This window comes from Geotrypetes seraphini, chromosome 2 (assembly GCF_902459505.1).
Source record: "Geotrypetes seraphini chromosome 2, aGeoSer1.1, whole genome shotgun sequence".
In the NCBI taxonomy this organism is placed as follows: domain Eukaryota; kingdom Metazoa; phylum Chordata; class Amphibia; order Gymnophiona; family Dermophiidae; genus Geotrypetes; species Geotrypetes seraphini.
This window is the reverse complement of record NC_047085.1, coordinates 443668769-443689926: the sequence shown is the minus strand read 5'-3', so window position 1 is coordinate 443689926 and position 21158 is coordinate 443668769. Positions and strand designations below refer to the sequence as shown.

Below are 21158 nucleotides of genomic sequence, written 5' to 3'. Positions count from 1 at the left end.
GTTTCACACACCCTCTAAAAGCGGCTAATGCAAAGCAGTGAACCATAGATTAGTTGCAGCAAGTTCGTTTGGATAATCTATGGTTCACTGCTTTGCATTAGCCGCTTTTAGAGGGTGTGTGAAACCTTGTACTTCATACGTTTTTAACATATCCATTGAAGACTCAAAAGACTCCTGAGGCAGGCCGGTTGGGCCGAAACATGTGCATGTCGGGTCATTGAGTTTTTGGATATATATACGAGTTCTTGGATGAATAAAGGCATTTGGATGTATCACAAGAGTTGAAGGACACTTTTTTGATGCTCACCATTCTGACTGGGACAATTCCACTGTTTGCTGTGCTTTCGAGTGTGTGGTGTTGTTTCCCCTGTTTCACTTTGGGAACCATTGACAAAATTCTTTAAGGAATGATAATTGATTTTAATTTTGGCCCTTTGAGTATACACATCCAGGGTGGGCGGGAGGTGGGTGGGAATGCACTACTATTTTAAGTTGGAAAAGATTATTGAAAGAATCCATGAATTTGTGCTTTTCTTGTTAGTTATTGGGTGGGAGGGAGGGATAAAATGGCTGCTCAGTAAGATGAATGTGTTTTTCTTGAATTATTATATGTATACATATTTGTGTTTTGCACTGTTGATGTTTGGAAAATCAATAAAGAATAAAAAAAAAAAAAAGATCAGGTAAGGTATTGCACATTTCTGCTGCTTTGATATGATTAATTACCAGATTCTATTAAATCAGATGTGTGTTTTTTGAATATCTGGTGTAGTGTTGAAATGGTTTGAGCCATTTCTCACAGATAGGAGGCAAGTTCTTCAGGTGGGAGATAAGTGTTCATCACACAAGAGACCGAGTGCTGAAATTCACTAACATCTATCTTGTTAATCTGTTTTTGGTCCCTTTGAACTGGAAGCTGAAGACTTCAGATGTTCATTATAGAATTTATGAGGATGATGTCCAATTTTTCTTGAAAAACAGATGTGCTGAATATGTTCACAAAATCTGCTTTATTCATTCAATGACTCGACATGTACATGTTTCAGCTCAAATAGCCTGCATCAGGAGTCTTTTGAATGATACTTCACACTTTGTCCACTTGCTGTGAGCCACAGTCACTTGTGCCATGTGTTGATTTATCATGATGCATCGGTAAATGGCAATTGCTAAATTACAAAGTGTGAAGTATCCTTGGCAGTCAGTCTTGGAGAACCAGTTGTTTGCTGTACATTATTCATTTGCTTCCTGATACATCACAAGTGCCACAGAGAAGGACAAAAGGTCTCTTTTGGCACTTTGACCATGAATCCTAGCTCTGGGTGCCACATTCTGTATACCATATATTGAAGTTTCCTGCTAAATGTTGTGTTTCTATTAGTGGTAAAAATTGTCTTTGCCTTGAACCAAAGCAACTGTTGGAGTTTATAGTAGTCAGGGACGGTGGTAGTTATAGTAAGATCTGAGACCTCTTCCATGGGTTAACACGAACTGGCTGCTGGCATTTGCTTCCTCTGCTACTACACTTGTAATAAGTACAATTTCTTCTTAATTTTTTGTTTCTTTTGCCCCATACATTATTTCATAGTGGATAACCACTTAGAATGTTACCTAATTGTTTCTGATCTGTATTCGTCATATTGAAGATGCTGTCTTATTTGTTTAAAATGCATAATAATAAAAAATCAGATTTACAGTCCTGGGTAATTACTGACTATACTCTGTCATTTGAAGCTCAGATTTGAGCTGTAATTTGTGTCTCAATTTTAAGTTATGATTACTTACTAGATTAAAGACCATGATTACTGTGGAGGATTTTAGGACAGTCTTCTAAAACACGATACTATCAAAACAGTAATTGCAAGTCACTGTATTTTAGATTAACATCCTCTACAAGAAATCCATTTATCTTCTCAAAAAGCATCCAAATTATCAGGTAAATGGGTGTTCCCTTCGCTTTTTTCACCTGCTGATGGAACAAAAAATGGTGTCTTCATTTTGTTAAGGAATCGTCCAGACAAAAATTAGGAAGATGGATAAAAGCTAAAATACAAATTAAGGATTCTACAATAGTTATTCTCAATGTTCATGCTCCCAATATAGGTAATCCCACATTCTATGATACCACTGCAGACTTGATAGTATCTGAAGGAGACATCCTTCTTATTGTTGGTGGTGACTTCAATTTAATATTACAGCCTGCTCTAGACAGACAATCTAACGTGAAACATAATAAAGCAGATTTTGGTTTAAGTTGCAAGAAATTATTCAATAACTAAATTTAGTAGATCCATAAAGAATTATGCATCCAGATTTAAAAGCATATACCTTTTTTCTCTGCACCCCATAATTCAAATTCTAACATTGACTATTTCTTGATATCCAGCTCACTAATGCAATCAATCACAACTACAGATCTATCTTCCATCGTTGTTTCTGATCATGCTATGATCACAATGCAGCTGAACAACTCCATATGAAGAACCAGTAAATCTTCTTGGAGATTCAATGACTCATTGCTTGTGGATTCTGAGTTCCACGAATATGTTCAAAATGCCATCACAGAATATTTTGAGCTTAATAAAGTTAAGGAATCTGGATGGTAACAGTTTGGGATGCTTTTAAAGCATATAGAAGAGGTATTATAATAGCTTATTCGGTGAAAATAAATTTAAAAAAAGAAACAATTTAGAGTTTAAAGAATTGGAACACAAGATAACTTCTCTTGCAAATCAACATCAGTCAGACCCTGGAAACATCACTTTATTGGAAAATTTACAAAAACGTACATTCAAATACAACAATATTTTGAGTTTTAAAAGAAGCTGGAAAACCTGCTACATATTTATTATTGGCACATTAGTTTTTACTGCAGTTTAGTATAAGACCCCTTAGAAAGCTATAATTTGTGAGTATAGTATTTAATGCTAAATCTATTTTTTATGATCTAATGTTACTGCAAATATTTTGTTATTTATAGCTTACTGCGAACCACTTTCATACTTGTTAGTGTAATGCAGTATATCAAATTAATTCATCAAATCAAAGCTCTAATAAGAGATAAATGTCCCCTTAGGCACATAGGGGACTCACTGCTTTTCAGTATTTTTTTTTTTTTTTTTACAGCTGATATAGTTTAACTTGTTTAATCATTACGCTCTTTGTGGTCTATTTTTTAATAATAAATTTTGTGTCCATTGCAACTCTGTGTCTACTCCATTGCATAAAATGAGGTGCACATGTATACTCTGGGGGGGGGGGGGCATAGATGGAGGGGAGGAGGTAAGGGGAATGAGACCTGCTAATACTAATGGCTGCCAAGAGGTGTAACCTGCTGTCTTTCTTTTATTGTTGGTATTTGCGTGTTGGCAGAATCGACAAGATTCTACAAAACTGGAAGACAAAAGTTGTATTGTTTTATTCTGCTTATTGTTGTATCATTGTGCAGTCATCAATAAAAATTGCTATAAAGTAAAATTAAGTGCACATTTTCTGTACATGTACTTTTTAAATATACTATATATGCAGTTGTCCCATGTGTAAGCCAGGTTTTACTCTTGCATAAAGTACTCCCATATGTCTTTGTGCCTTTGTACGAATGTATACTTGCAGGCAATTTTATTCAAGTTACTTATAAAATGACCCCCATATATAATAACAAGTTCTAATTCTAAAAATGCTATCTAAAGCACAAATGCCAAAATGTAAGGTAATGTTTATATCAGTGAGTTATTCCATTCTCAAGCAGGATTACATTTCATCTTAGACCACCCATCTATATAATTATATGTCCACAGGTATGCAGCATGTTGCAAACATGTGTTGCAAAGCTTACCTCACTAAAAAAAAAAAAAAAAATATCTGAATGCATGTTCAGTATAACTTTCCCTATCATTCCATTTTTTGGGTAGAATTGTTCTTTCACTTGATATACTGTAGCATCACCTTTGTTGCAGTCTATGAAAACTTTACCACATTGAAGTCAACATTAGCAGAGAGAGTTAGCAAAGTGCACAAGTTAGAAATATGCTGCTCTTTGGACAAATTTTTCTTTTAACAGTTGACCTGATATGATAATATAGCTTTAAAAAGAGGCAAATTTTCTCTTAAAAAATAATTAGAAAAGGTTGCAAGCGTTATGTTTCATATTTGATCCTTGTAGTAAAGTTGCTAAATCTAAGACATACAAGGGGCTTCCCCATGCAAGATCTTAAAAACAGGGAGATAATGTAATTCATAGTAGTATGAAGGGCTGCTGAAAAGTTCTCAGCCCAAACAAAAAAAATTTGAGGCAGTCTTCATTGAGGGCTATACACTTAGTCCAGCAATTTTCCAAATGTTTTTTGTTCCTTATTTTTCTGATGGAATGAAAAAAAGTAGAAAATCACTGAACTGAGTGTATAGCAGAGAATGACACGGAGACAAATTTGTCCCTGTCCCCGAAAGGACCTCAATTTCCCCACCCTGTCCCCACAAGTTTTGTTGTTGTTCCTGTCCCATTCCTGTAAGCTCAAACTTAACTGCACAAGCCTCAAACACTTATGATTTTAAAGTGTTTGAGGCATGTGCAAATGAGGACAGAGCTTGCAGAAATGGGGCAGGGACACAGGAAAAGAACTCAATGGGACAGGAAAATGAGGTCCCGTGGGGATGGGAAAAATTTGTCCCTGTGTCATTCTCTAGTGTACAGCCCTCAATGGAGACTGGCCCAACTTAGTTGGTTGGGCTGAGAATGTTTCAGTGGCCCTGGTAGTGCTTAAGGCAGTGGCGTACCAAGGGGGGTGCGGACCGCCCCAGGTGCCAGCCCTAGGGGGTGCACAGTCAGCCAGCCAAGTCCGGAACCTCCCGTGCTGCTCTAAACTGCACCTATACCTCAGCGTGGCTGCCGTACTTATTCCAAAGCAGAATCGGCAGCTGAACTGAAGTGCAGGAAGATCCCGCAATGACTGCCGTCTGCCACCTCTACTCTGGAAGACATAAGTGACGTCGGAGGGGATGGACCGGCAGCCGCAGTTATCATGGGACCTTGCCGCAACTCCCTGTGTCTGCCAGCCCACCCCATCCGACATCACTTACCTCTTCCGGAGCAGAGGCGGCAGAAGCAGTCATCCCAGGACCTTGCTGGTTTGGAGAGAGGAGCATAGAAGGGTGGTGGAGGGAGAGAAAGGGGGGTCAGGATGGTATGGAAGGGTGGTGGATGGAGAGAAAGGGGACAGATGTTGATGAAATTGGTGTGCAAGGAAAAGATAGAGAGACATAAGGGGGAAGGATACTGGATGGAATTGGGTTGGAGGGAAAGAAAGGGGGCAGGATGGTCTCGGGGCTCAAGGATCTATCGTTCGAGGAAAGGCTAAAAAATTTGCGGCTGTACTCACTCGAGGAACGTAGGGAGAGAGGAGACATGATCGAGACGTTTAAGTATATTACCGGCCGTATCGAGATGGAAGAAGAGATTCTCTTTCTCAAAAGACCCTCAGCCACAAGAGGGCATCCGCTCAAACTCAGGGGCGGGAAATTTCATGGCGACACCAGGAAATATTTCTTCACCGAGAGAGTGGTTGATCCTTGGAACGAGCTCCCGGTGCAGGTGATCGAGGCAAACAGCGTGCAAGAATTTAAGAGCAAATGGGATGCCCAGTGGGATCCCTTAGAGGGTTAAGCCAAGGGAACCTGTCACCAGGAGTGGGATTCCTAGGATAGTAGACTTGGGGGTGGGTCAGTAGAGTGGGCAGACCTGATGGGCTATGGCCCTTATCTGCCGTCATCTTCTATGTTTCTATGCTAATGGAAATGGGGGGAAGGGAGAGGAGAGAGTGAAATGCCAGACCTCTGGTGTGTGGGAGAGGGAAAGGAAGAAGAGGAAAGGAGAGATGCCAGACCATTGGAGGAGGGAAGGGAAGAAGATGGATTCCAGATCAATGGGGTGAAGGGGAAGGAATAAAGTTTCTGGAAGGGAAATCGAAGGGGAGAAGATGCCATATAGAAGGGGCAGAGAGAGGGTAGACAGTAGATGAAAGGAAGAGAGTGGCAAGAAGATAAGGAAAGCAGAAACCAGAGAAGACAAGGTAGAAAAAAAAATTATATTTATTTATTTTTTCGCTTTAGGGGAGATGCATCGCTGTTTCTGTGGTGTTGCATTGTATGCAGAGTCCAGCTTCTTGGTGGTTCAATTTAACCTTTGCCTAAGTATTTCTATTTTATCCTCCCTTTTACAAAACTGTAGAGCATTTCTTAGCGCCAGCCGTGGTGGTAGCAGCTCTGAGAGTCGAGATGTTACCACTGTGGCTTAAAACCATATTACAGTTTTGCAAAAGAGGGAAGGGTTATTTTGTGATTACATATTCCATACTAGGCGAAGGTGTTTTCTGTGTTCTGGTGTGTTCAAAAGACATGGTTTTCTGTTAGGATTGACGATGTAGGATTGATCTGTACTAGTCTGGCTTATTTAGTTTTACAATGGGTGTATTGATGTTGTACTGCTCACTGCTGTGTGTAAGATGCTGCCTTTTCCTAGGTACACTCTTTTTGTGACGTGTGGATTGTTACTAAAATTCATGTTTTTCATATGAATGGGGGGGGAGGGGTGTCAAAAAATGATGGGCCCCGGGTGTCACCTAGGCTAGGTACACCTTAAAGTTGTCATACTTGGGCCATAAATTAGTCTAACAACTGTGTTTTGTATCAGTGCAGTTGACAAATCAAAGATTTGGAACAGATTATCAAGATAAGATTGCAGTAATCAAATCTAGATAATATTAATGATCACTAAAATCCTGAAAACCTCAGACTTAAAAAACCTGTCTATTAGTTCATAATGTTCTCCTTGTAAAGAAAGATAATTCTTAATAATAGTTTGTACTTGCCCATACATAGTCAGAAGATTGTCAATTTCTACCCCTAAGATTTTAGAATGAAGATCTAAGTGAAGCTACTTCCATCAAAGGAGATAACATTCGTATATCTAGGGTCAACATGAGATCCAAGCCATAGAGTTCCAGTATCAGATAGGAAAGTTATGCTTCATTCAAACCAACATTCCAAAGATGTATGAGTATGTATCCTCTGGTAGCCTAATATACTTTCTGCTAGATAGTGACGCAGTAACAGGGAAAAGTTTTTTTAAAATATCTGGAAATACTGTGGTAATGGTATACCATTCTGCAGCATTGCTGCAAGAATGGGGACTGATATTGTAGTAATCCCATGGTAATGGGGAACGTAGGCTAGACCCCCCTCCCTCGAGCCTCAGTTGGTCCTCCCAAGGCCTACCTTAACAGCCTGGGGATCTAGTGGCCTCTTTGGGTGCAGGAAAGAACCCCACTTTTTTCTGCCCTCTGCCGCTGCTCTACCCACTGCCAATGTGTTTTCAAAATGGCTGCCAAGATGTCATATACCAGCCTTGTGAGATTCACAATGGTGGTGGGTAGAGCAGTGGCAGCGAGCAGGAAAGAATAGGATTTTTTTTCCTGCCCTCAAAGAGGTCTTCTTTGCTTTCCTTTCCCTTCCCTCTTTTTTTGTCTTCTTTTTACTCCTTTTCCCTTCTCTTTCACTTTTTCCTTTTCTTTTCCCCAGCTTTATACTTTTACTCTCTTTCTTACCCCCTCCCCCTTGATCCCCTTCCCTTTCCTTTTCTCCCTTCTCTTTTCCCCTTCCTTCCCTTTCTCTCCTCCCCATTTTTCTTGCTCATTTTTTTGTTACTTGTTTTAATTTTTCCCACTCTTATTTATTTTTTAGTTTAGTTTTTTATGATAATTTCACTTTCATTTTTCAGCTGAATTCTTTATTATTTTACTTTTAGCATTTTTTCTACTTTTCATTAAACATCTGGCCTTGATGTCATGATTTTTTTTAATTCCTTGAATTCCAGCTATGTACCAGCACTCACTCTATTCAAAAAGAATTGAGAAGAATTAAATTTGTAGAATGGTTAACACAGGCAGACTAATCAGTCCTGGGAACTTCCTGAGAGAAAAAGCTCCAAAGGAGTTCACCTGGGTGAATCCTCAGTGCATGAGCGCAAAAAGCGCCCTACAGGATTATATCCGCAAACATCACCTTCAGTCTCCCCGTGAACCTTTTAAATATCAAAGTGTCTTTCATATATAAAACAATCAATAAATAGTAAAGTGCCAAGTGCAAGTTTGGAATCAAGTAAATCAATAATGTATCAGTGAAAACGTTTAAATATAACAGTTTTTAAATATAGCAGTTTTCTCCATAGAATGTAATATGCAGAAAAACGTAGCTTTCAAGAGTCCTCATGGAGTGAAAGCTCTCTCTTAGGGGGGTGCCTCAACTGAATGGCCAGGGCAGATGTCAGATGGTAATGTACAAATAATTTCTGGCAATAATATATGATAAGTTGTTTCACCAACACTTCACCCACTAGCGCAAAATCCAAATTTAATAATCACTCTTTTTAGGATACTCAGAACGCCACAATGCTACAAAATTGAATTAATAAATATTAAATGATTTTGAAGAAGCTGATAGAAAATTTAAGATGAACGAATCAGTCATTTCGATGGATTAATGAGGAGTGCTGCCACACTGAGCTTACTGCTTGGGTGGCGTTCTGAGTATCCTAAAATGAGTGATTATTAAATTTGGATTTAGCGCTAGTGGGTGAAGTTTAGCTGGTAATTTAGCCATTGTGTGAAAAAGGTCAGAAAGTTGGAGGAGTCGTCTGAAGGGGAAATAAGGGGAATAGGTATCCATACAACAAGAGGACTTGGCATATTATTTTGCATTTTATATAATGCTACCATAGTCTATCTGATGGGATAGCCAAAAAATAGCAATTTGTGAAAAGCAACAAAGGCTAGATGGGGCTAATTGATCCTTTATCACCTAAATCTTATATTTAAAATAAGAAGCTAACTCAGAAGCAGAAGGTACTATGGACTCTGTAGTATTAGTCAAATGTTCAAGATTAGTTAAATTATCCAACAATGAAAACAGTTAAAAAAAAAATTATCTGGTTTATCATTTTCCACTATTTTTGAATACTAATCTTTCTTTTTGCTAGTCAATAACTGTTTATATTTGTAAATAGTCGTTCACCAGTTAGATTGATTCAACAAGGTAGGATGGCATCTCCAAAAATCTTCCAATTTTCTACATTGACATTATACCACCTCTCTAACTTCCTACGGGGGCTAGCTTATCTAAGATCTCTTTACATTCCAGTTTTCAATAAAATGGATTCCTGAAAGGGGGTCAGAAAGGGAAGGGAATGGGATTTGTATACTGCCTTTTTGTGGTTATACATTCAAAGTAGTCTGCACATATACAGGTTCTTATTTTATACCCGGAAGTAAGATGTTGGGTCAATTTCCTCCCAAAAAAGACAGGGACAATTTTATGAGAATCTCTAAAATGCATAGGAATAGATCTCTTACTAGAAGATTCCTTCCATAATAGAGTAAAATCTGATAATAATTTAAAAAAAGATCTGACCATGGAACTTTTGTAACATGATTGCAATGAAACCTACCATAATAATTGGGGATTAAAGGAGATGCTATTAAATCCAATTGATGACCTTTTTATATGTAGGTATCAAATAATAAGTGTAATCCAACTTCATCCAAGGAGTCAATGAAATCTAATTACTTGGGAATCTAAACGTAAGTTAGTCACCAACTAAGAAAGTAGTGTCATAGTTAACAACATATTTAGCCAAGAGTTAAAAACAAAAAAATCATCAGACCATTCACCTAGACATAATACAGAACATAACATATTGAACCCAAAAAAGATACATCCCTAATTTCATATATGAGTATTAATAACTCTAATGGTGGAGAATGAATAGATTCCAAAAGACAAATATTTAGAAAAAAAAATATTTATATAGCATCAAAAGTGCTCCAGACTAGGAAGAAGTAACACTTTATATTCAGCTGAACAGAGTAGTTGTAGTCTAGGCTCATCAGGAACGAAGAACCATGTTTCTGTCAGAAATATTGTATACTGTATGCAACTCATATATGACATGCTGTTCTTCAGTAAAATGTATTTTTTAGTTATGAATGTATTCTCCTTTTAAGCTACTTTGAATAAGTTTTTGTTTTTTACCTGTACAAGTAGTATAGATTTTTTTTAAAGATAAAGAGAATCCCAAGCTGGTTGCTTAACATAGGCAAGAGTGGTGGGTGGGTGTAGCACAGGGGTCTCAAAGTCCCTCCTTGAGGGCCGCAATCCAGTCGGATTTCCCCAATGAATATGCATGCGATCTATGTGCATGCACTACTTTCAATGGGGAAATCCTGAAAACCCGACTGGATTGCGGTCCTCAAGGAGGGACTTTGAGATCCCTGGTGTAGCAGGAGTGAAACAGAGAAGTAGCCTGCTGTGACAACTATTAGTCAGAGTAGTACCATTCATTAGCTACCATGACTGCCAAAAGTGTTGCTGCACTTACATGTACCTCAAGAAGAGGCATCCGGTACAGCCGTAGTCCAGTAACAGCTGCTTCAGTGATGCTACTGCAGCAGCCAATCTTTTGCTACCCTCCCATGATCTGATCTCCCCTCTTGCCCCTCAATCGAATCTTCCCAATCCCTCAATTCTCTGATCCAATCACCCTGCCCAACTCAGCATCCTCCCAATCTGACCCTCCTGCCCAACCGGAAACCCCCCATGATGTTGCTCTAATCCACCCTGACCCCCTGAGAACCACAGGGGCTTACCCAGGAACCATCGCAGGTAGTTTCGTGGAATTGGGAAGGATTAGTTCCACTCTTCCCCTACCCCATCTGACTCTGGGTGCAGAATGGAACCTTTGACCCTTAGTGGTAGTCTCGAAGTACTACCTCTAAGATTCAACTTTCCATATAAGGACAATTGCTCTTATATGCAAAGCTGACCCCCCTAGTATGTGCTAATGCGTTAGTACATTCTAACTATTAGTAAATGACCCCTGAATTGTGCTATTAGTTTCTGATTTGATTTGCTGCTGCAATAGTACACATTTACCATACTTGTAAAAAGTAAAGGTATAAAATCCAGTGTGATTGTTGTAAGTTAAACACAATTGTATCAATTGCTCATAATGGAAACACCAATTTCTTTACCCTTTGGGAATGCAAGTGAGCTGGTACGGAGGGGTGCACAGGCACAGTGCAAATGTAAGGATGAAATTTATGGTATAACCTATCTCTTTGCCTGACTATATGATGTATATGTAGCCTCCAGCTCTGGTTGATTTAAATACTCAGTTACTGGGTTTCAGTGCACTTTTTTTAAAAAAATTCTGATGCTTTCAGGTCACAAGTAACTGAAACGCCGTTATGGCACAATCATCTCAGCGGGGAAGACTTTTCCACAACCTTCCAATGCCATGTGCCAATGCACTGATTAGAAGGAAAAATCAAATATAATTGCAGGCTTAAGTTTCTCCAGATATGTCTGTTACTCCTGGAAAACATAATAGTCATGCACTTGAACTGATGTGGAAATATTGTGGAAGAACACATTTTGTACAGGATTCCATGACAGTTGTGAAGAGAGGAGCAAAATTCTACCTGCATATGTAAAGTCATCAATGAACAGTGACAAGAATAAGGCAGTTGGTAGACATTAGAATTGTGGTTTACTTTCTAATTCATGTACCAATATACAGTATGTCTAATTAAGAATTCTCATTTTCTCTTCTTAAAACGTTGGAGAACATCACTCTTACCTATCTTGAGAATGGCTAATATGCTTCTGCAGCTGATTGACTGTTATGTTGATGGTTTTGTGCTTCTATTTTAACACTGATTTTTTTTCTCTCCATGGCAGAAATGATATTATTAATGATTTGCACATATGAGTTCATCAGATAGATCCTGTAACACAAGGAAGTACCAGAATTTTAAAGCTAGGGATGACAAACATAAGGTGCTTCTGAACAAATAAAAAATATGCAAGAAAAACTTCCAGGAAAAAGAAAACATAAAACGGAAAATCAGAATGTTTCCTTTGAAACATAAGATGCCGGAAAGGGTAAGGAGATTTTTCTCTTATGCTTTGATTCCTTCTCCCTGTCACATTTCCCTCTGGGCTGACCAGTCAATGTCATTTTCAGGAAAGCAGCCAGAAGCTGAATTACGGTAGACAGATACGATAAAGGCGAAGAAGAGTTGCGACGTCCAGTGCTTGAGTCAAGCGCAATCCTCCTACGTGCACGTCTAGTCCGTGGCCACCGATACAGTCGGCGTCAGGTACGTCGCTTTCAGCCGGCGAGTAACACAGGGAGTTAACACGGCTCGGCTTTCGCGGGCTCGCGGCCAATCCTCCCCGCCACCCCGGACCCTGCATAACGCAATAGCGGGATGTTCGCGGCCTGGGCTCTGCAGCTGGGAAACATGAGCAGGTTTTCGTATGCAGGGTCCCGGGACTGGCGGTAAATAAAAGCCGTGCAGGCTGCCGCTGTTCGTGCGGTTAAAAGAAGTCGGGAGCAAGAGAACATGTGGCGGAGGGAGCAGCCGTGAGAACAGGGAGCAAACGCCCCCTAGCCAGGAGGACGGATTGCCCGGGCTCTTATGCAACAGGTACGGTCTGAATAATTGGCTAAGTGCTGGATCAGGGGTTGACATAGAACGTTGGCTCCTCAGTCCTCCCCTCCCCTCCCCCCCATTTTTTTTTTTTTTTTTTTTTTTTTTGAATGGGGTCTTCTGTCAGATGCTCCTGCGTGAAAGGAATTCTCAGCAGCGGCGCTGGCACGAGGACGACGGCAACAAGAGCAGCCCTGGCACGAGCCCTGCGGAAGAGCAGCAGCAGCAGCAGCGTTGGCGCTCATACGATCGCGGTGGCAGCCTCAGAGCTGTAACACTTTTGCAGCGCTAGCGCTACGGGAGCAGCGCACTCGCCTCCGGCTCCAAACTCCTCGGCTCACCTTTGCGTTGCAAGCATGTGACCAGTAAGTACCGTTTAGGCACAAGCGAGATGGGGTTATTTTGCTTGGGGGGGGGGGGGGTGGAAGGGTCAATGTCAAAATATAGATTCTTCTAATATGGGTTACAAATGTATTCAATTTTCCGTCGTCCCAGGAGAGTTCAGACGAATTTATTCAGGGACTGAAGCTTTGTCTTTCCCTGGGGGGGGGGGGGGGGGAGTGTAAGTGACTTGCGCGGGGTGCGGAGGCTGTAGCTTTAACCACTGCACCAAACGGTCCCCGACGAGAGCGGTGTGGGGCAAAAGCACTTGCAAGTGTACCGCGCAATGTTCTTCACCTGAAGCGACTGTTGCACATGCGTATGCTAGGAGTGCTTGCGTTAGACATCACTGTGAATTCCACTTAAAACGGAATGTGGTTCTAGGTATGTGACGGGCCACAAGCGAGCAAAAGTATTTACACAGAGCAGTCGCACCCCGGCCTTTTACTTTCTTCCCATGAGGCAGGAAGAGCGGGAGGTGGACGAACAGAACAGGTGGTTTAACGGGGACATTCCTGGGACATATTAGGTGCAGGTCCTCATTCGTGTTTTTTTTTCCCATTGGCACGAAATGAGAAAAAAGTAGGGTTTGAGAAAAAGCCCTAAATCTTTGTTTTATTTTTAATTGAAGAGGCCAGTGCAAGTTTTAGGCAAGGATTGTGATTAAAGTAAAAATGATGGTTAACCTCCCCCCCCCCCCCCCCCCAGCCTTTGGCGTTAAGATCAAGGCACTGAAACAAAGAACCTGTTTCTAAGGGTGCAATGAATGAGTCTGTCCAGATATTGGACGGCGGTTTTATTTCTAAGTCTTGGGCGAGGCCTAGGGCGCTAAACCAACGTTGTAACAACCTTCGCTACTCCCTGGAACGTCTCTAAAACAGTCGCGATTGTTCGTAGGAGACAATTTTACAGTATAACCAGGCTCTGCTCAGAGGGAGGTTTCTCTTGGTTTAGTGCCACAGGTTTTAGCAGCTCCTAGAAAAACTACAGACCAGGTGGAGTCCAGATTAAAAATGGGGGGGGGGGGACCATAGTAGAGAGGACTCTATGTGCTGTTAACTGGATCACTGGTCCAAGGAGTGGCTTAGTGGTTAGAGCTCCAGCCTCAGCCCCCCTTGAGCGTGTGGGTTCAAACCCCGGGCTGGTCCTTGTGGGTCACTCAATCTTCCATTGCCCCAGGTGCCTCAGATAGGGGAAATGCTGGAGTTCCTGATTGTAAACCGAGATCAACCCTGTCCTAGAGGACCACCAGGCCAGTCGGGTTTTTTTGGGGCAACCCTAATGAATATGCACGGAGCAGATTTGCATGCTTGTCACCTCCATTATATGCAAATCTACCTCATGCATATTCATTAGGGTTGTCCCAAAAAAAATCCCGACTGGCCTGGTGATCCTCCAGGACAGGGTTGCAGACCACTGGCCTAGAAAACCTATAATGGTAATAATACTTGTGTGAATGTGACAAGAAGATGGATTTTTAGCAGCCCCGCCACACTGTTGTCTTGTACGTTCATTTCCCCCCCCCCCAAGTAACAAAATGTACTAAACCAGTGAAACTAATTCCCCACCCCCACCCCAGCACCTCACATTGGAAGAGTTTTGTTCCGTTATCATCGGGGAATGTCACACTTTAGAGAGCAGCGATTCGACCGCGGTTGAACTGTGCCTTGGACTGACCTCCGTGGAGACGGGATACCGGGGCCAGCTGGGACCATTGGCCCGACCCAGTGAGGCTGTTCGTAGGCGCTTTTTTAACGCGTTTTTGGCGGGCGTGCAATTTCGGAAACCCTCGTGCTGGGTGCGACGCTCAAGTCGAAGCCCTTTCCTGGCCTCCAAATGGCCATAGGTAACCGTTTCCCCAGTCTTTCGTCATTTTTTCCTCCCTCCCTTTCCCTGAAATCAGACTTCGGGGAAGAAGAAATCGGTTTTGAATCGATTGCAAAACCGCCTCAAGCGCTGCCGGTGATGAAGGGTAAAATGCTTTCAGACGAGCAGCTGGCGCTGAAAAGGGGTGGGGGAGGGGGAACAGCTATTATCCGAAGAAAAGACACTTGATCCCGCCAACAGGTTGTCGTGCGCTCCGCGCGAGGCCTCCCTCCCTCCCTAGGCTGCCTTCACGTTGATGCTTCGCTCTGTTAGTACATGGGCGGTGTTGCCGAGTAACGCCGGGCTCTCCCCCCTGTTTTTCTTTTGTTTCCGCAGGACCCCCCCAGTCGCCCGGACCAAGATGAACGCCATCGTATTCAGCAAACTCAGCGGCCAAGTCTTGTTGGAGGAGGCGTCTAAGGACAGAGAGAGGAGCGGCCGGCCTTACTTGGGAGCGATGGAAACCCCGCATCCCGAGGGGGCCATGAGCCCCGACAGCCCCAACCTGAGCCTCAGGCACCGGCGCACAGGGTACGAGGAGAAACGACGGCCTGGTCCAATGCCGACTCTGTAATTATAAGAACTAATGTAGGACAAGGGGGCGAGGCGAACAATTCCCTTGTTCTGGGGTTAACACACAAAGGCTTCAGGGTGTTCCATGCCCGATCCAACGCACACAGAGGCACACATTTTATTTAGCTAAATCGCATCAGGTTTTAATGACATCGATTCAGTACAAGATGGCAAGATGTAAGTCTCATAAATTCTATAGATAAGGCCAGAACCAGACCTCTGTTCAGGTAGCATATAGCAGACTCTATAAGTTATGGTAAGTCTTAAAAGATAAACCAATTTACTGGAAAAAAAAAGCACTTGGGTTGAGACAAAGGCTAGTTTGTGTTTTAAAAATGCAAATTCTGGTGATTACTATGGTCCCTTATTCAGACGATTTTGATTTGGGATTATTAAACCCACAGATACTTGAATTAAAATGAATATCTGTGTTATACAGGTGCAACTTTTAGCTTATTTTAAGTAGGTTGTCAACAGTAATATAGAGTTTTAACTTATTGCATGTCTTCATTTACGGTATATAGGACTTCTGTGTTCTATGATATCTAAAAATCCCTGCTCGGCATTTCATAGGTCTAATATGAAAATGATAAATTGCAGAAAAACAGATCTTGCACAACAAATTGAAAAAAAACCCAAACAAACCCCAAACAAAAAACATTCTCAATATTTAGGTTTGAAGCTATCAGTAATTTATTCTGAGTGGGGGGGGGGGGGATTTAACTGAATTTGCTAAAAGATCCAAATATATTCACATCGAGGAAAAGAAAGGAATGTTAGGATAAGCTCATTTCATTGGTGTTTCCACTGAATGTTGCACCAGATCTTACTTTTAATACTCTGCTGGTCGGCAGAACATAGCTTATGTTTCATGAAAATGTTCTTACCAGCTGATTCCTAAAGAATTAGATTTCACTTGGTGTATCCCACCGAGGCAAAGAAAGCGGAGGTTTGTGACATGTGGCAGAGCCCAGAGTTTCCAGGCTGAAATTGAAATAGCTCTTTAGCGACACCTATTGAAAGTATGTTGAAATAGCATATTAGACAAAAAGAAAAATGGTTAAATTAATTTGCAGATTAATTTATTTGGTTGCAGAATATAAAATAGTGGGGGGGATGGAATTGAGGTATCGCTGTTAAAAGCTCTTCATTTAGTCAGACTTTATATTTACTCAGCTATGAACAAGAATATTCAGTTGAGATTTCTTTTGACATTTAATGCCCCCCCTTTTTTTTTTTGCTAAGCCACAGTAGAAGTTTCACCGTGGCCTGGAGCGCTAAATGTTCCGATCCTGCTATGAGTGTCAGAGCAGCGTCGGAGATTTAGCCCAAATCCAGGCCACGGTAGAAACCTCTACCTCAGTGGAGTAAAATTGAAAACTAGGAAGCATGACTGAAACCTAATTAGCACAATGGAACTGGTACCTGCTGTAGAAACCTGATAGTGTGTCTAACAGTCATTTTTAATCAATCTGGGAACTGTTCTAAAATGACTTTTCATATGGTTTTATTTATATCTCTTGGAGCACTGAAAATAGTTGATTTGCCTCTGTTTTGTCTATTTCTCATTATTGTTTTCATTTTTAGTTCTAATCTCACTGGGTCACAGTTTCTGACCTTGTGTTGTGGAACGGTTTGAAGCTTCCACTTGTTTTTGCTTTCCAGATTATCAAAGTATTTAAGTGAGGACAAAATGTGGAAGGTTTAAAATGCCAAACAAGGTTGGAGTAGAAGGTCTGAGAAAGAAGTTCAATGAAAGATATCAGCAAAATGGATTTTCTTCATGGGCATATCGTGTAGGATTATATAAACTACGAGTTTTGGCCTTGTGAGGATAGAAATAATTCTCTCCGATCATCTTTGTTGGACACTTCCAATTTGGTCCTGTAGTGTTCTTTTTTTCTCTTATTAGGATGATCAAGGTAGCACATTAGAGCTCTAAAGCAGTGGTTCCCAACCCTGTCCTGGAGGATCACAAACCAGTCAGGTTTTCATGATAGCCCTAATGAATATGCATGGAGCACATTTGCATGCCTGTCACTTCCATTATATGCAAATCTCTCTCATGCGTATTCATTAGGGTTATCCTAAAAATCCGACTGGCTGGTGGTCCCCCAGGACAGGGTTGGGAACCACTGCTCTAAAGCAACAAAACAGAGGCTTTCTTCTCAAGAGGCAATAGCACCCGTGGCATACCTGAATTTTTCCAATTGCGGGTTATCATTTGTATAGCAATCCCTGTCATAATTAGGAAAAGCCTGCCTTTGTAACGATCCATGGGGGTCTAATATCAATTTTCTAATGTCAAATAATTTCTAATTTCGGCTGCAACAAGCAGGCTGGTGATATATTCTTTCCAACCCCTCTGCCAGTGTGTCTATGTGTGTGTGTATCTCTGTTGTGTGTTCTTTGTGTGTATTTTCTGCATGCTATAAAGTTGTGTGCCCAAATTTCTGACTAGCACACACATTTGGGGTGTGCAAGTAATATTTCCCCCATATATGTTGTGTCTGTGGAGAAGAGCTGGTGTTGGTGAAGCAGCTTGCAAGGGTTATTATTATTATTTTTTTTTTTTGGGGGGGGGTAGGGTAGTTGTGAAGTGGTATTTTTTGGAGGGTGGGGATAAAGCTTTTAGGGGTAGGACAATTTGCAGGGTGATGGGTCAGTTGTGGGGGGATGAACAGGTAAATGGGATGATAGGGTAGTTGCAAGGTAGTTTTTTGGGAGTGGTGCAGTTTGCAAGGCAGTTAGGGAAGTTGCAGGGTAGTGCAATTGTGTGGGGGTAGATTTGGGGGGATAGTTAGCAGGGGAGTATTTTTGGAATATGGGACAGTAAGAAAGGTGGTGGGGTAGTGGTAGATGGTAGTTTTTAAGAATGGGGCAGTTTGCAGGGTGGCAGTTTTGGGACATGGGACAGATTAAGGGGTGCTACGACAGTACAGGGTGGTGATACAATTAAAGGAAGGTAATTTGCAATGTGGGGCATTTAATGAAGTGGTAGCACAGTAATTGGGGACTTGTTTTTGAAGGTGGGACTATTATGGGATGGTGATAGTTTTTGGAAAGGGAAAGGTTTGGGGGATGGGAAAGTTTGCAGGTGCTGTGACATTAGTGGGGGTAGTTTTGGGAGGGGGTAAAGAGTTTTTTAAGAACAGTGATAAAGGTACAAGGAATAATTTGTGGGCTGTTTCAGGGGAGAAGCTTTAGAGGTGTGGCACTTTGCGAAATGGAGCAACTGCAGAGAGATATGTTTTGGAATGGAATAGTTTTTAGTGTTCTGTGGCAGTTGAAAGGAGTAATTCTTTGGGGGGTAGTTTGTGAAGGGTTGAGGCAGATGTGGGGAGGTAATTTGGGTGTGGGGCAGCTGTGGAGGGTAGTTTTACTGGGTGGGGGAGCTTGTGCAGTGGGTTAGGGGTCCTTGGGATGTTGGAAAGGTAGAGAAAGAGGAGAGGCAGTTTGAAAGAAGGAATTCCCTAAGTACTATGTGTCACTGTTTGTAAGTCCCTATGCTTCATTATGTTACATAACTATTTATGAATCACTAATACATCCCAATAGGAGTTTAATGGAATTTCCAAGTTAATAAGAAGCTGGCTATCACCAGGAATTACAATGTTACATTCAAAATCAAAACATAAACGCACAGATCTGCTCATCTGTTAAAGTGAATGAGATATCTTGCAGACAAATAGGAAGTGTCCAGGAAGTGACTTCAGAGGGAGAGCCAAGACCGGCACTGACAGCAGGTTGGAGATGTTTTTTCTCAAAGAGGTATGAGGGGGTGGAGAGGAGAGGTGCCGGCACACCCACCAAGATGGTACCTGGGGCAGTCCATCTCCCACCCCCGCTTCCTACGCCTCTGACCTCATCATATCTTGTTGCTATGAATATAAGCCTAGCAGCAACATTCTGGGTGGTCTGTAATTTTTTTGCATATAGTTACTGTACACCGTCGGGTGTAGAGCAAGGCTGTTCTGAAATATTTCTCCATTCATAAAGTCATCTGGAAATATTACTGCAAGCAAATTATTTTGAACTTTTGCCGAATACGAAGGATTTATGACCAAAGAGAACTGCGGCAAAGTTGCCTCTTCATGGAGCCAATTGTGAGGCTCCAAAGAATAAGTAACATAGGGCTAAGGCGTGCTAGCCAATTTAGCGCACGCTAAATGCTAATGCGTCCATTATATTCTATGGACCCATTAGTGTTTAGCACGCGCGAAATTGGCTAGCGCACCGTAGTAAAAGTGGGGGGAAAGATTTTTGACTTTACCCTTAGGTTTTTGTTAAGATTCTCAGCACTTTACTACTTCCCGTTCCTTTGGGGAGGTCACTTTGGGACTTTATGTACTTTACTATATGATGAGAAGGTTAATGTATTTGTATGAAGATATTTATTTTAGTAACTATGATATATAATTTAAAAAATATTGAATTGCATTAAAAAAAGTATTAGAATATTTAGCTTCATTATTATAGGAACCATTTTTAATCTTGACATGTAAAAAAACAAGCTGGTGAAAAGAAATGGCAAGTTTCATCCTATTCTCTCTATTGAAGGAGTTCGTCCACTGCTACTTCCATTTGATGTAATTTTCCCCCATGTTGTAACTTAGGCCTCCTCCTTAATGTATTATATCTGCTTCCCCTCTCGCAACCTTGTAACCCTCCTCCACAATGATTTTTTTCTTTCATGATGTTTCATGGGCCTCTTATCTTGTAAATCGCCTTGAACCTATTCTGGAGAAGTGCGATTAAGAAATCCTGAATAGATTAGATTAGATATTTTGCCACCAGACCTGCTCCCGTAGAAATGCATTGGGCCATTTTGGAGAGGATGCTTATTGCTCTGGAACTTCTGATCCAGTTTTGCCCATTTTTTTTCATTCCATCCTATTAAATTTTTGGAGAGTTATTTTGTCCAAAAACAATCTCAGGAAGGACATACAAAACTCCTAAAACTAATGAATTATGCCCAATTGGAAACCATAGGAGGGACCTACCTAAACACTACCAGGTCTACCCACTGCACTCATACAAAGACCCGCTCATTCACTTAACACACACAAAAAAAGGAAAAAAGTGGAGAAAAAGCCTTAGTTCATCTTCATATGGCAAAAAACTCCACTTAAAAACAACCAATAAGCAAGGTCCAAAATGTATCAGTTCTCTCAGCAGTGAGAAACACTATAGTAGCCCTCGTAGGAACCACCTTAAAAAAATCTAGCACGCCAAATGACAAAACTTCAAAAAAAATGTGAGTAAGGCAAGCAGCACATATATGGTTTTTTTGCCATATGAAGATAAACTGAGGCTTTTTCTCCACTTTTTTCCTTTTTTTGTGTGTTAAGTGAAGGAGTGGGTCTTTGTATGAGTGCAGTGGGTAGACCTGGTAGTGTCCCTCCTATGGTTTCCAATAGGGCATAATTCATTAGTTTTAAGAGTTATTTTGTCCCCAGACAGACGACATTCGTGACCCCTTTTGTAGAATTGTTTCCAACTTCTGCTGGGTTGGCTTTGGCAAGAATAAAAAGCTCTATTCCCGTTTCCCAACAAACTGTTAGAACAGTTTCATGGTTGAGATGGAAAATGGGAAGCTTGCCTCCTGTCTCATTCCGGCACCTTGTGCACTGGGAGCCTTAAACTGAGCAAATAGGAAGAAAGCCGCAGTGCAACTATCACCCTCCTGTAATTGATACTGGTTGCATTTTTTCCTGTCATTCATCACCCTGTATCCTCACTGTATATGTAACTTTCATTGCATAGTAAACCACTTCAACCTCATTATACTGTCCCTTG

The 21158-nt window shown here is 41.3% G+C and overlaps 1 protein-coding gene across 11 annotated transcripts in view; it reads left to right on the top strand.

Moving 5' to 3' along the window:
• The first annotated feature begins 12172 nt into the window (after nt 1–12172).
• MKX (mohawk homeobox) overlaps nt 12173–21158 on the top strand; it is a 149423-nt gene continuing 140437 nt past the window's right edge. For 2 of the 11 annotated variants that reach the window (XM_033931431.1, XM_033931423.1), the window contains exons 1-2: nt 12175–12536; nt 15123–15317. In XM_033931431.1, the coding sequence (XP_033787322.1) occupies nt 15148–15317 (170 nt within the window). In that variant the 5' untranslated portion in view covers nt 12175–12536; nt 15123–15147. Of the gene's footprint in view, nt 12537–12706; nt 12905–13168; nt 13305–13394; nt 13416–14327; nt 14425–14527; nt 14767–15122; nt 15318–21158 lie in introns of those variants that run through there. The other 9 variants (XM_033931433.1, XM_033931434.1, XM_033931432.1 and 6 more) reach the window with 8 other exon arrangements.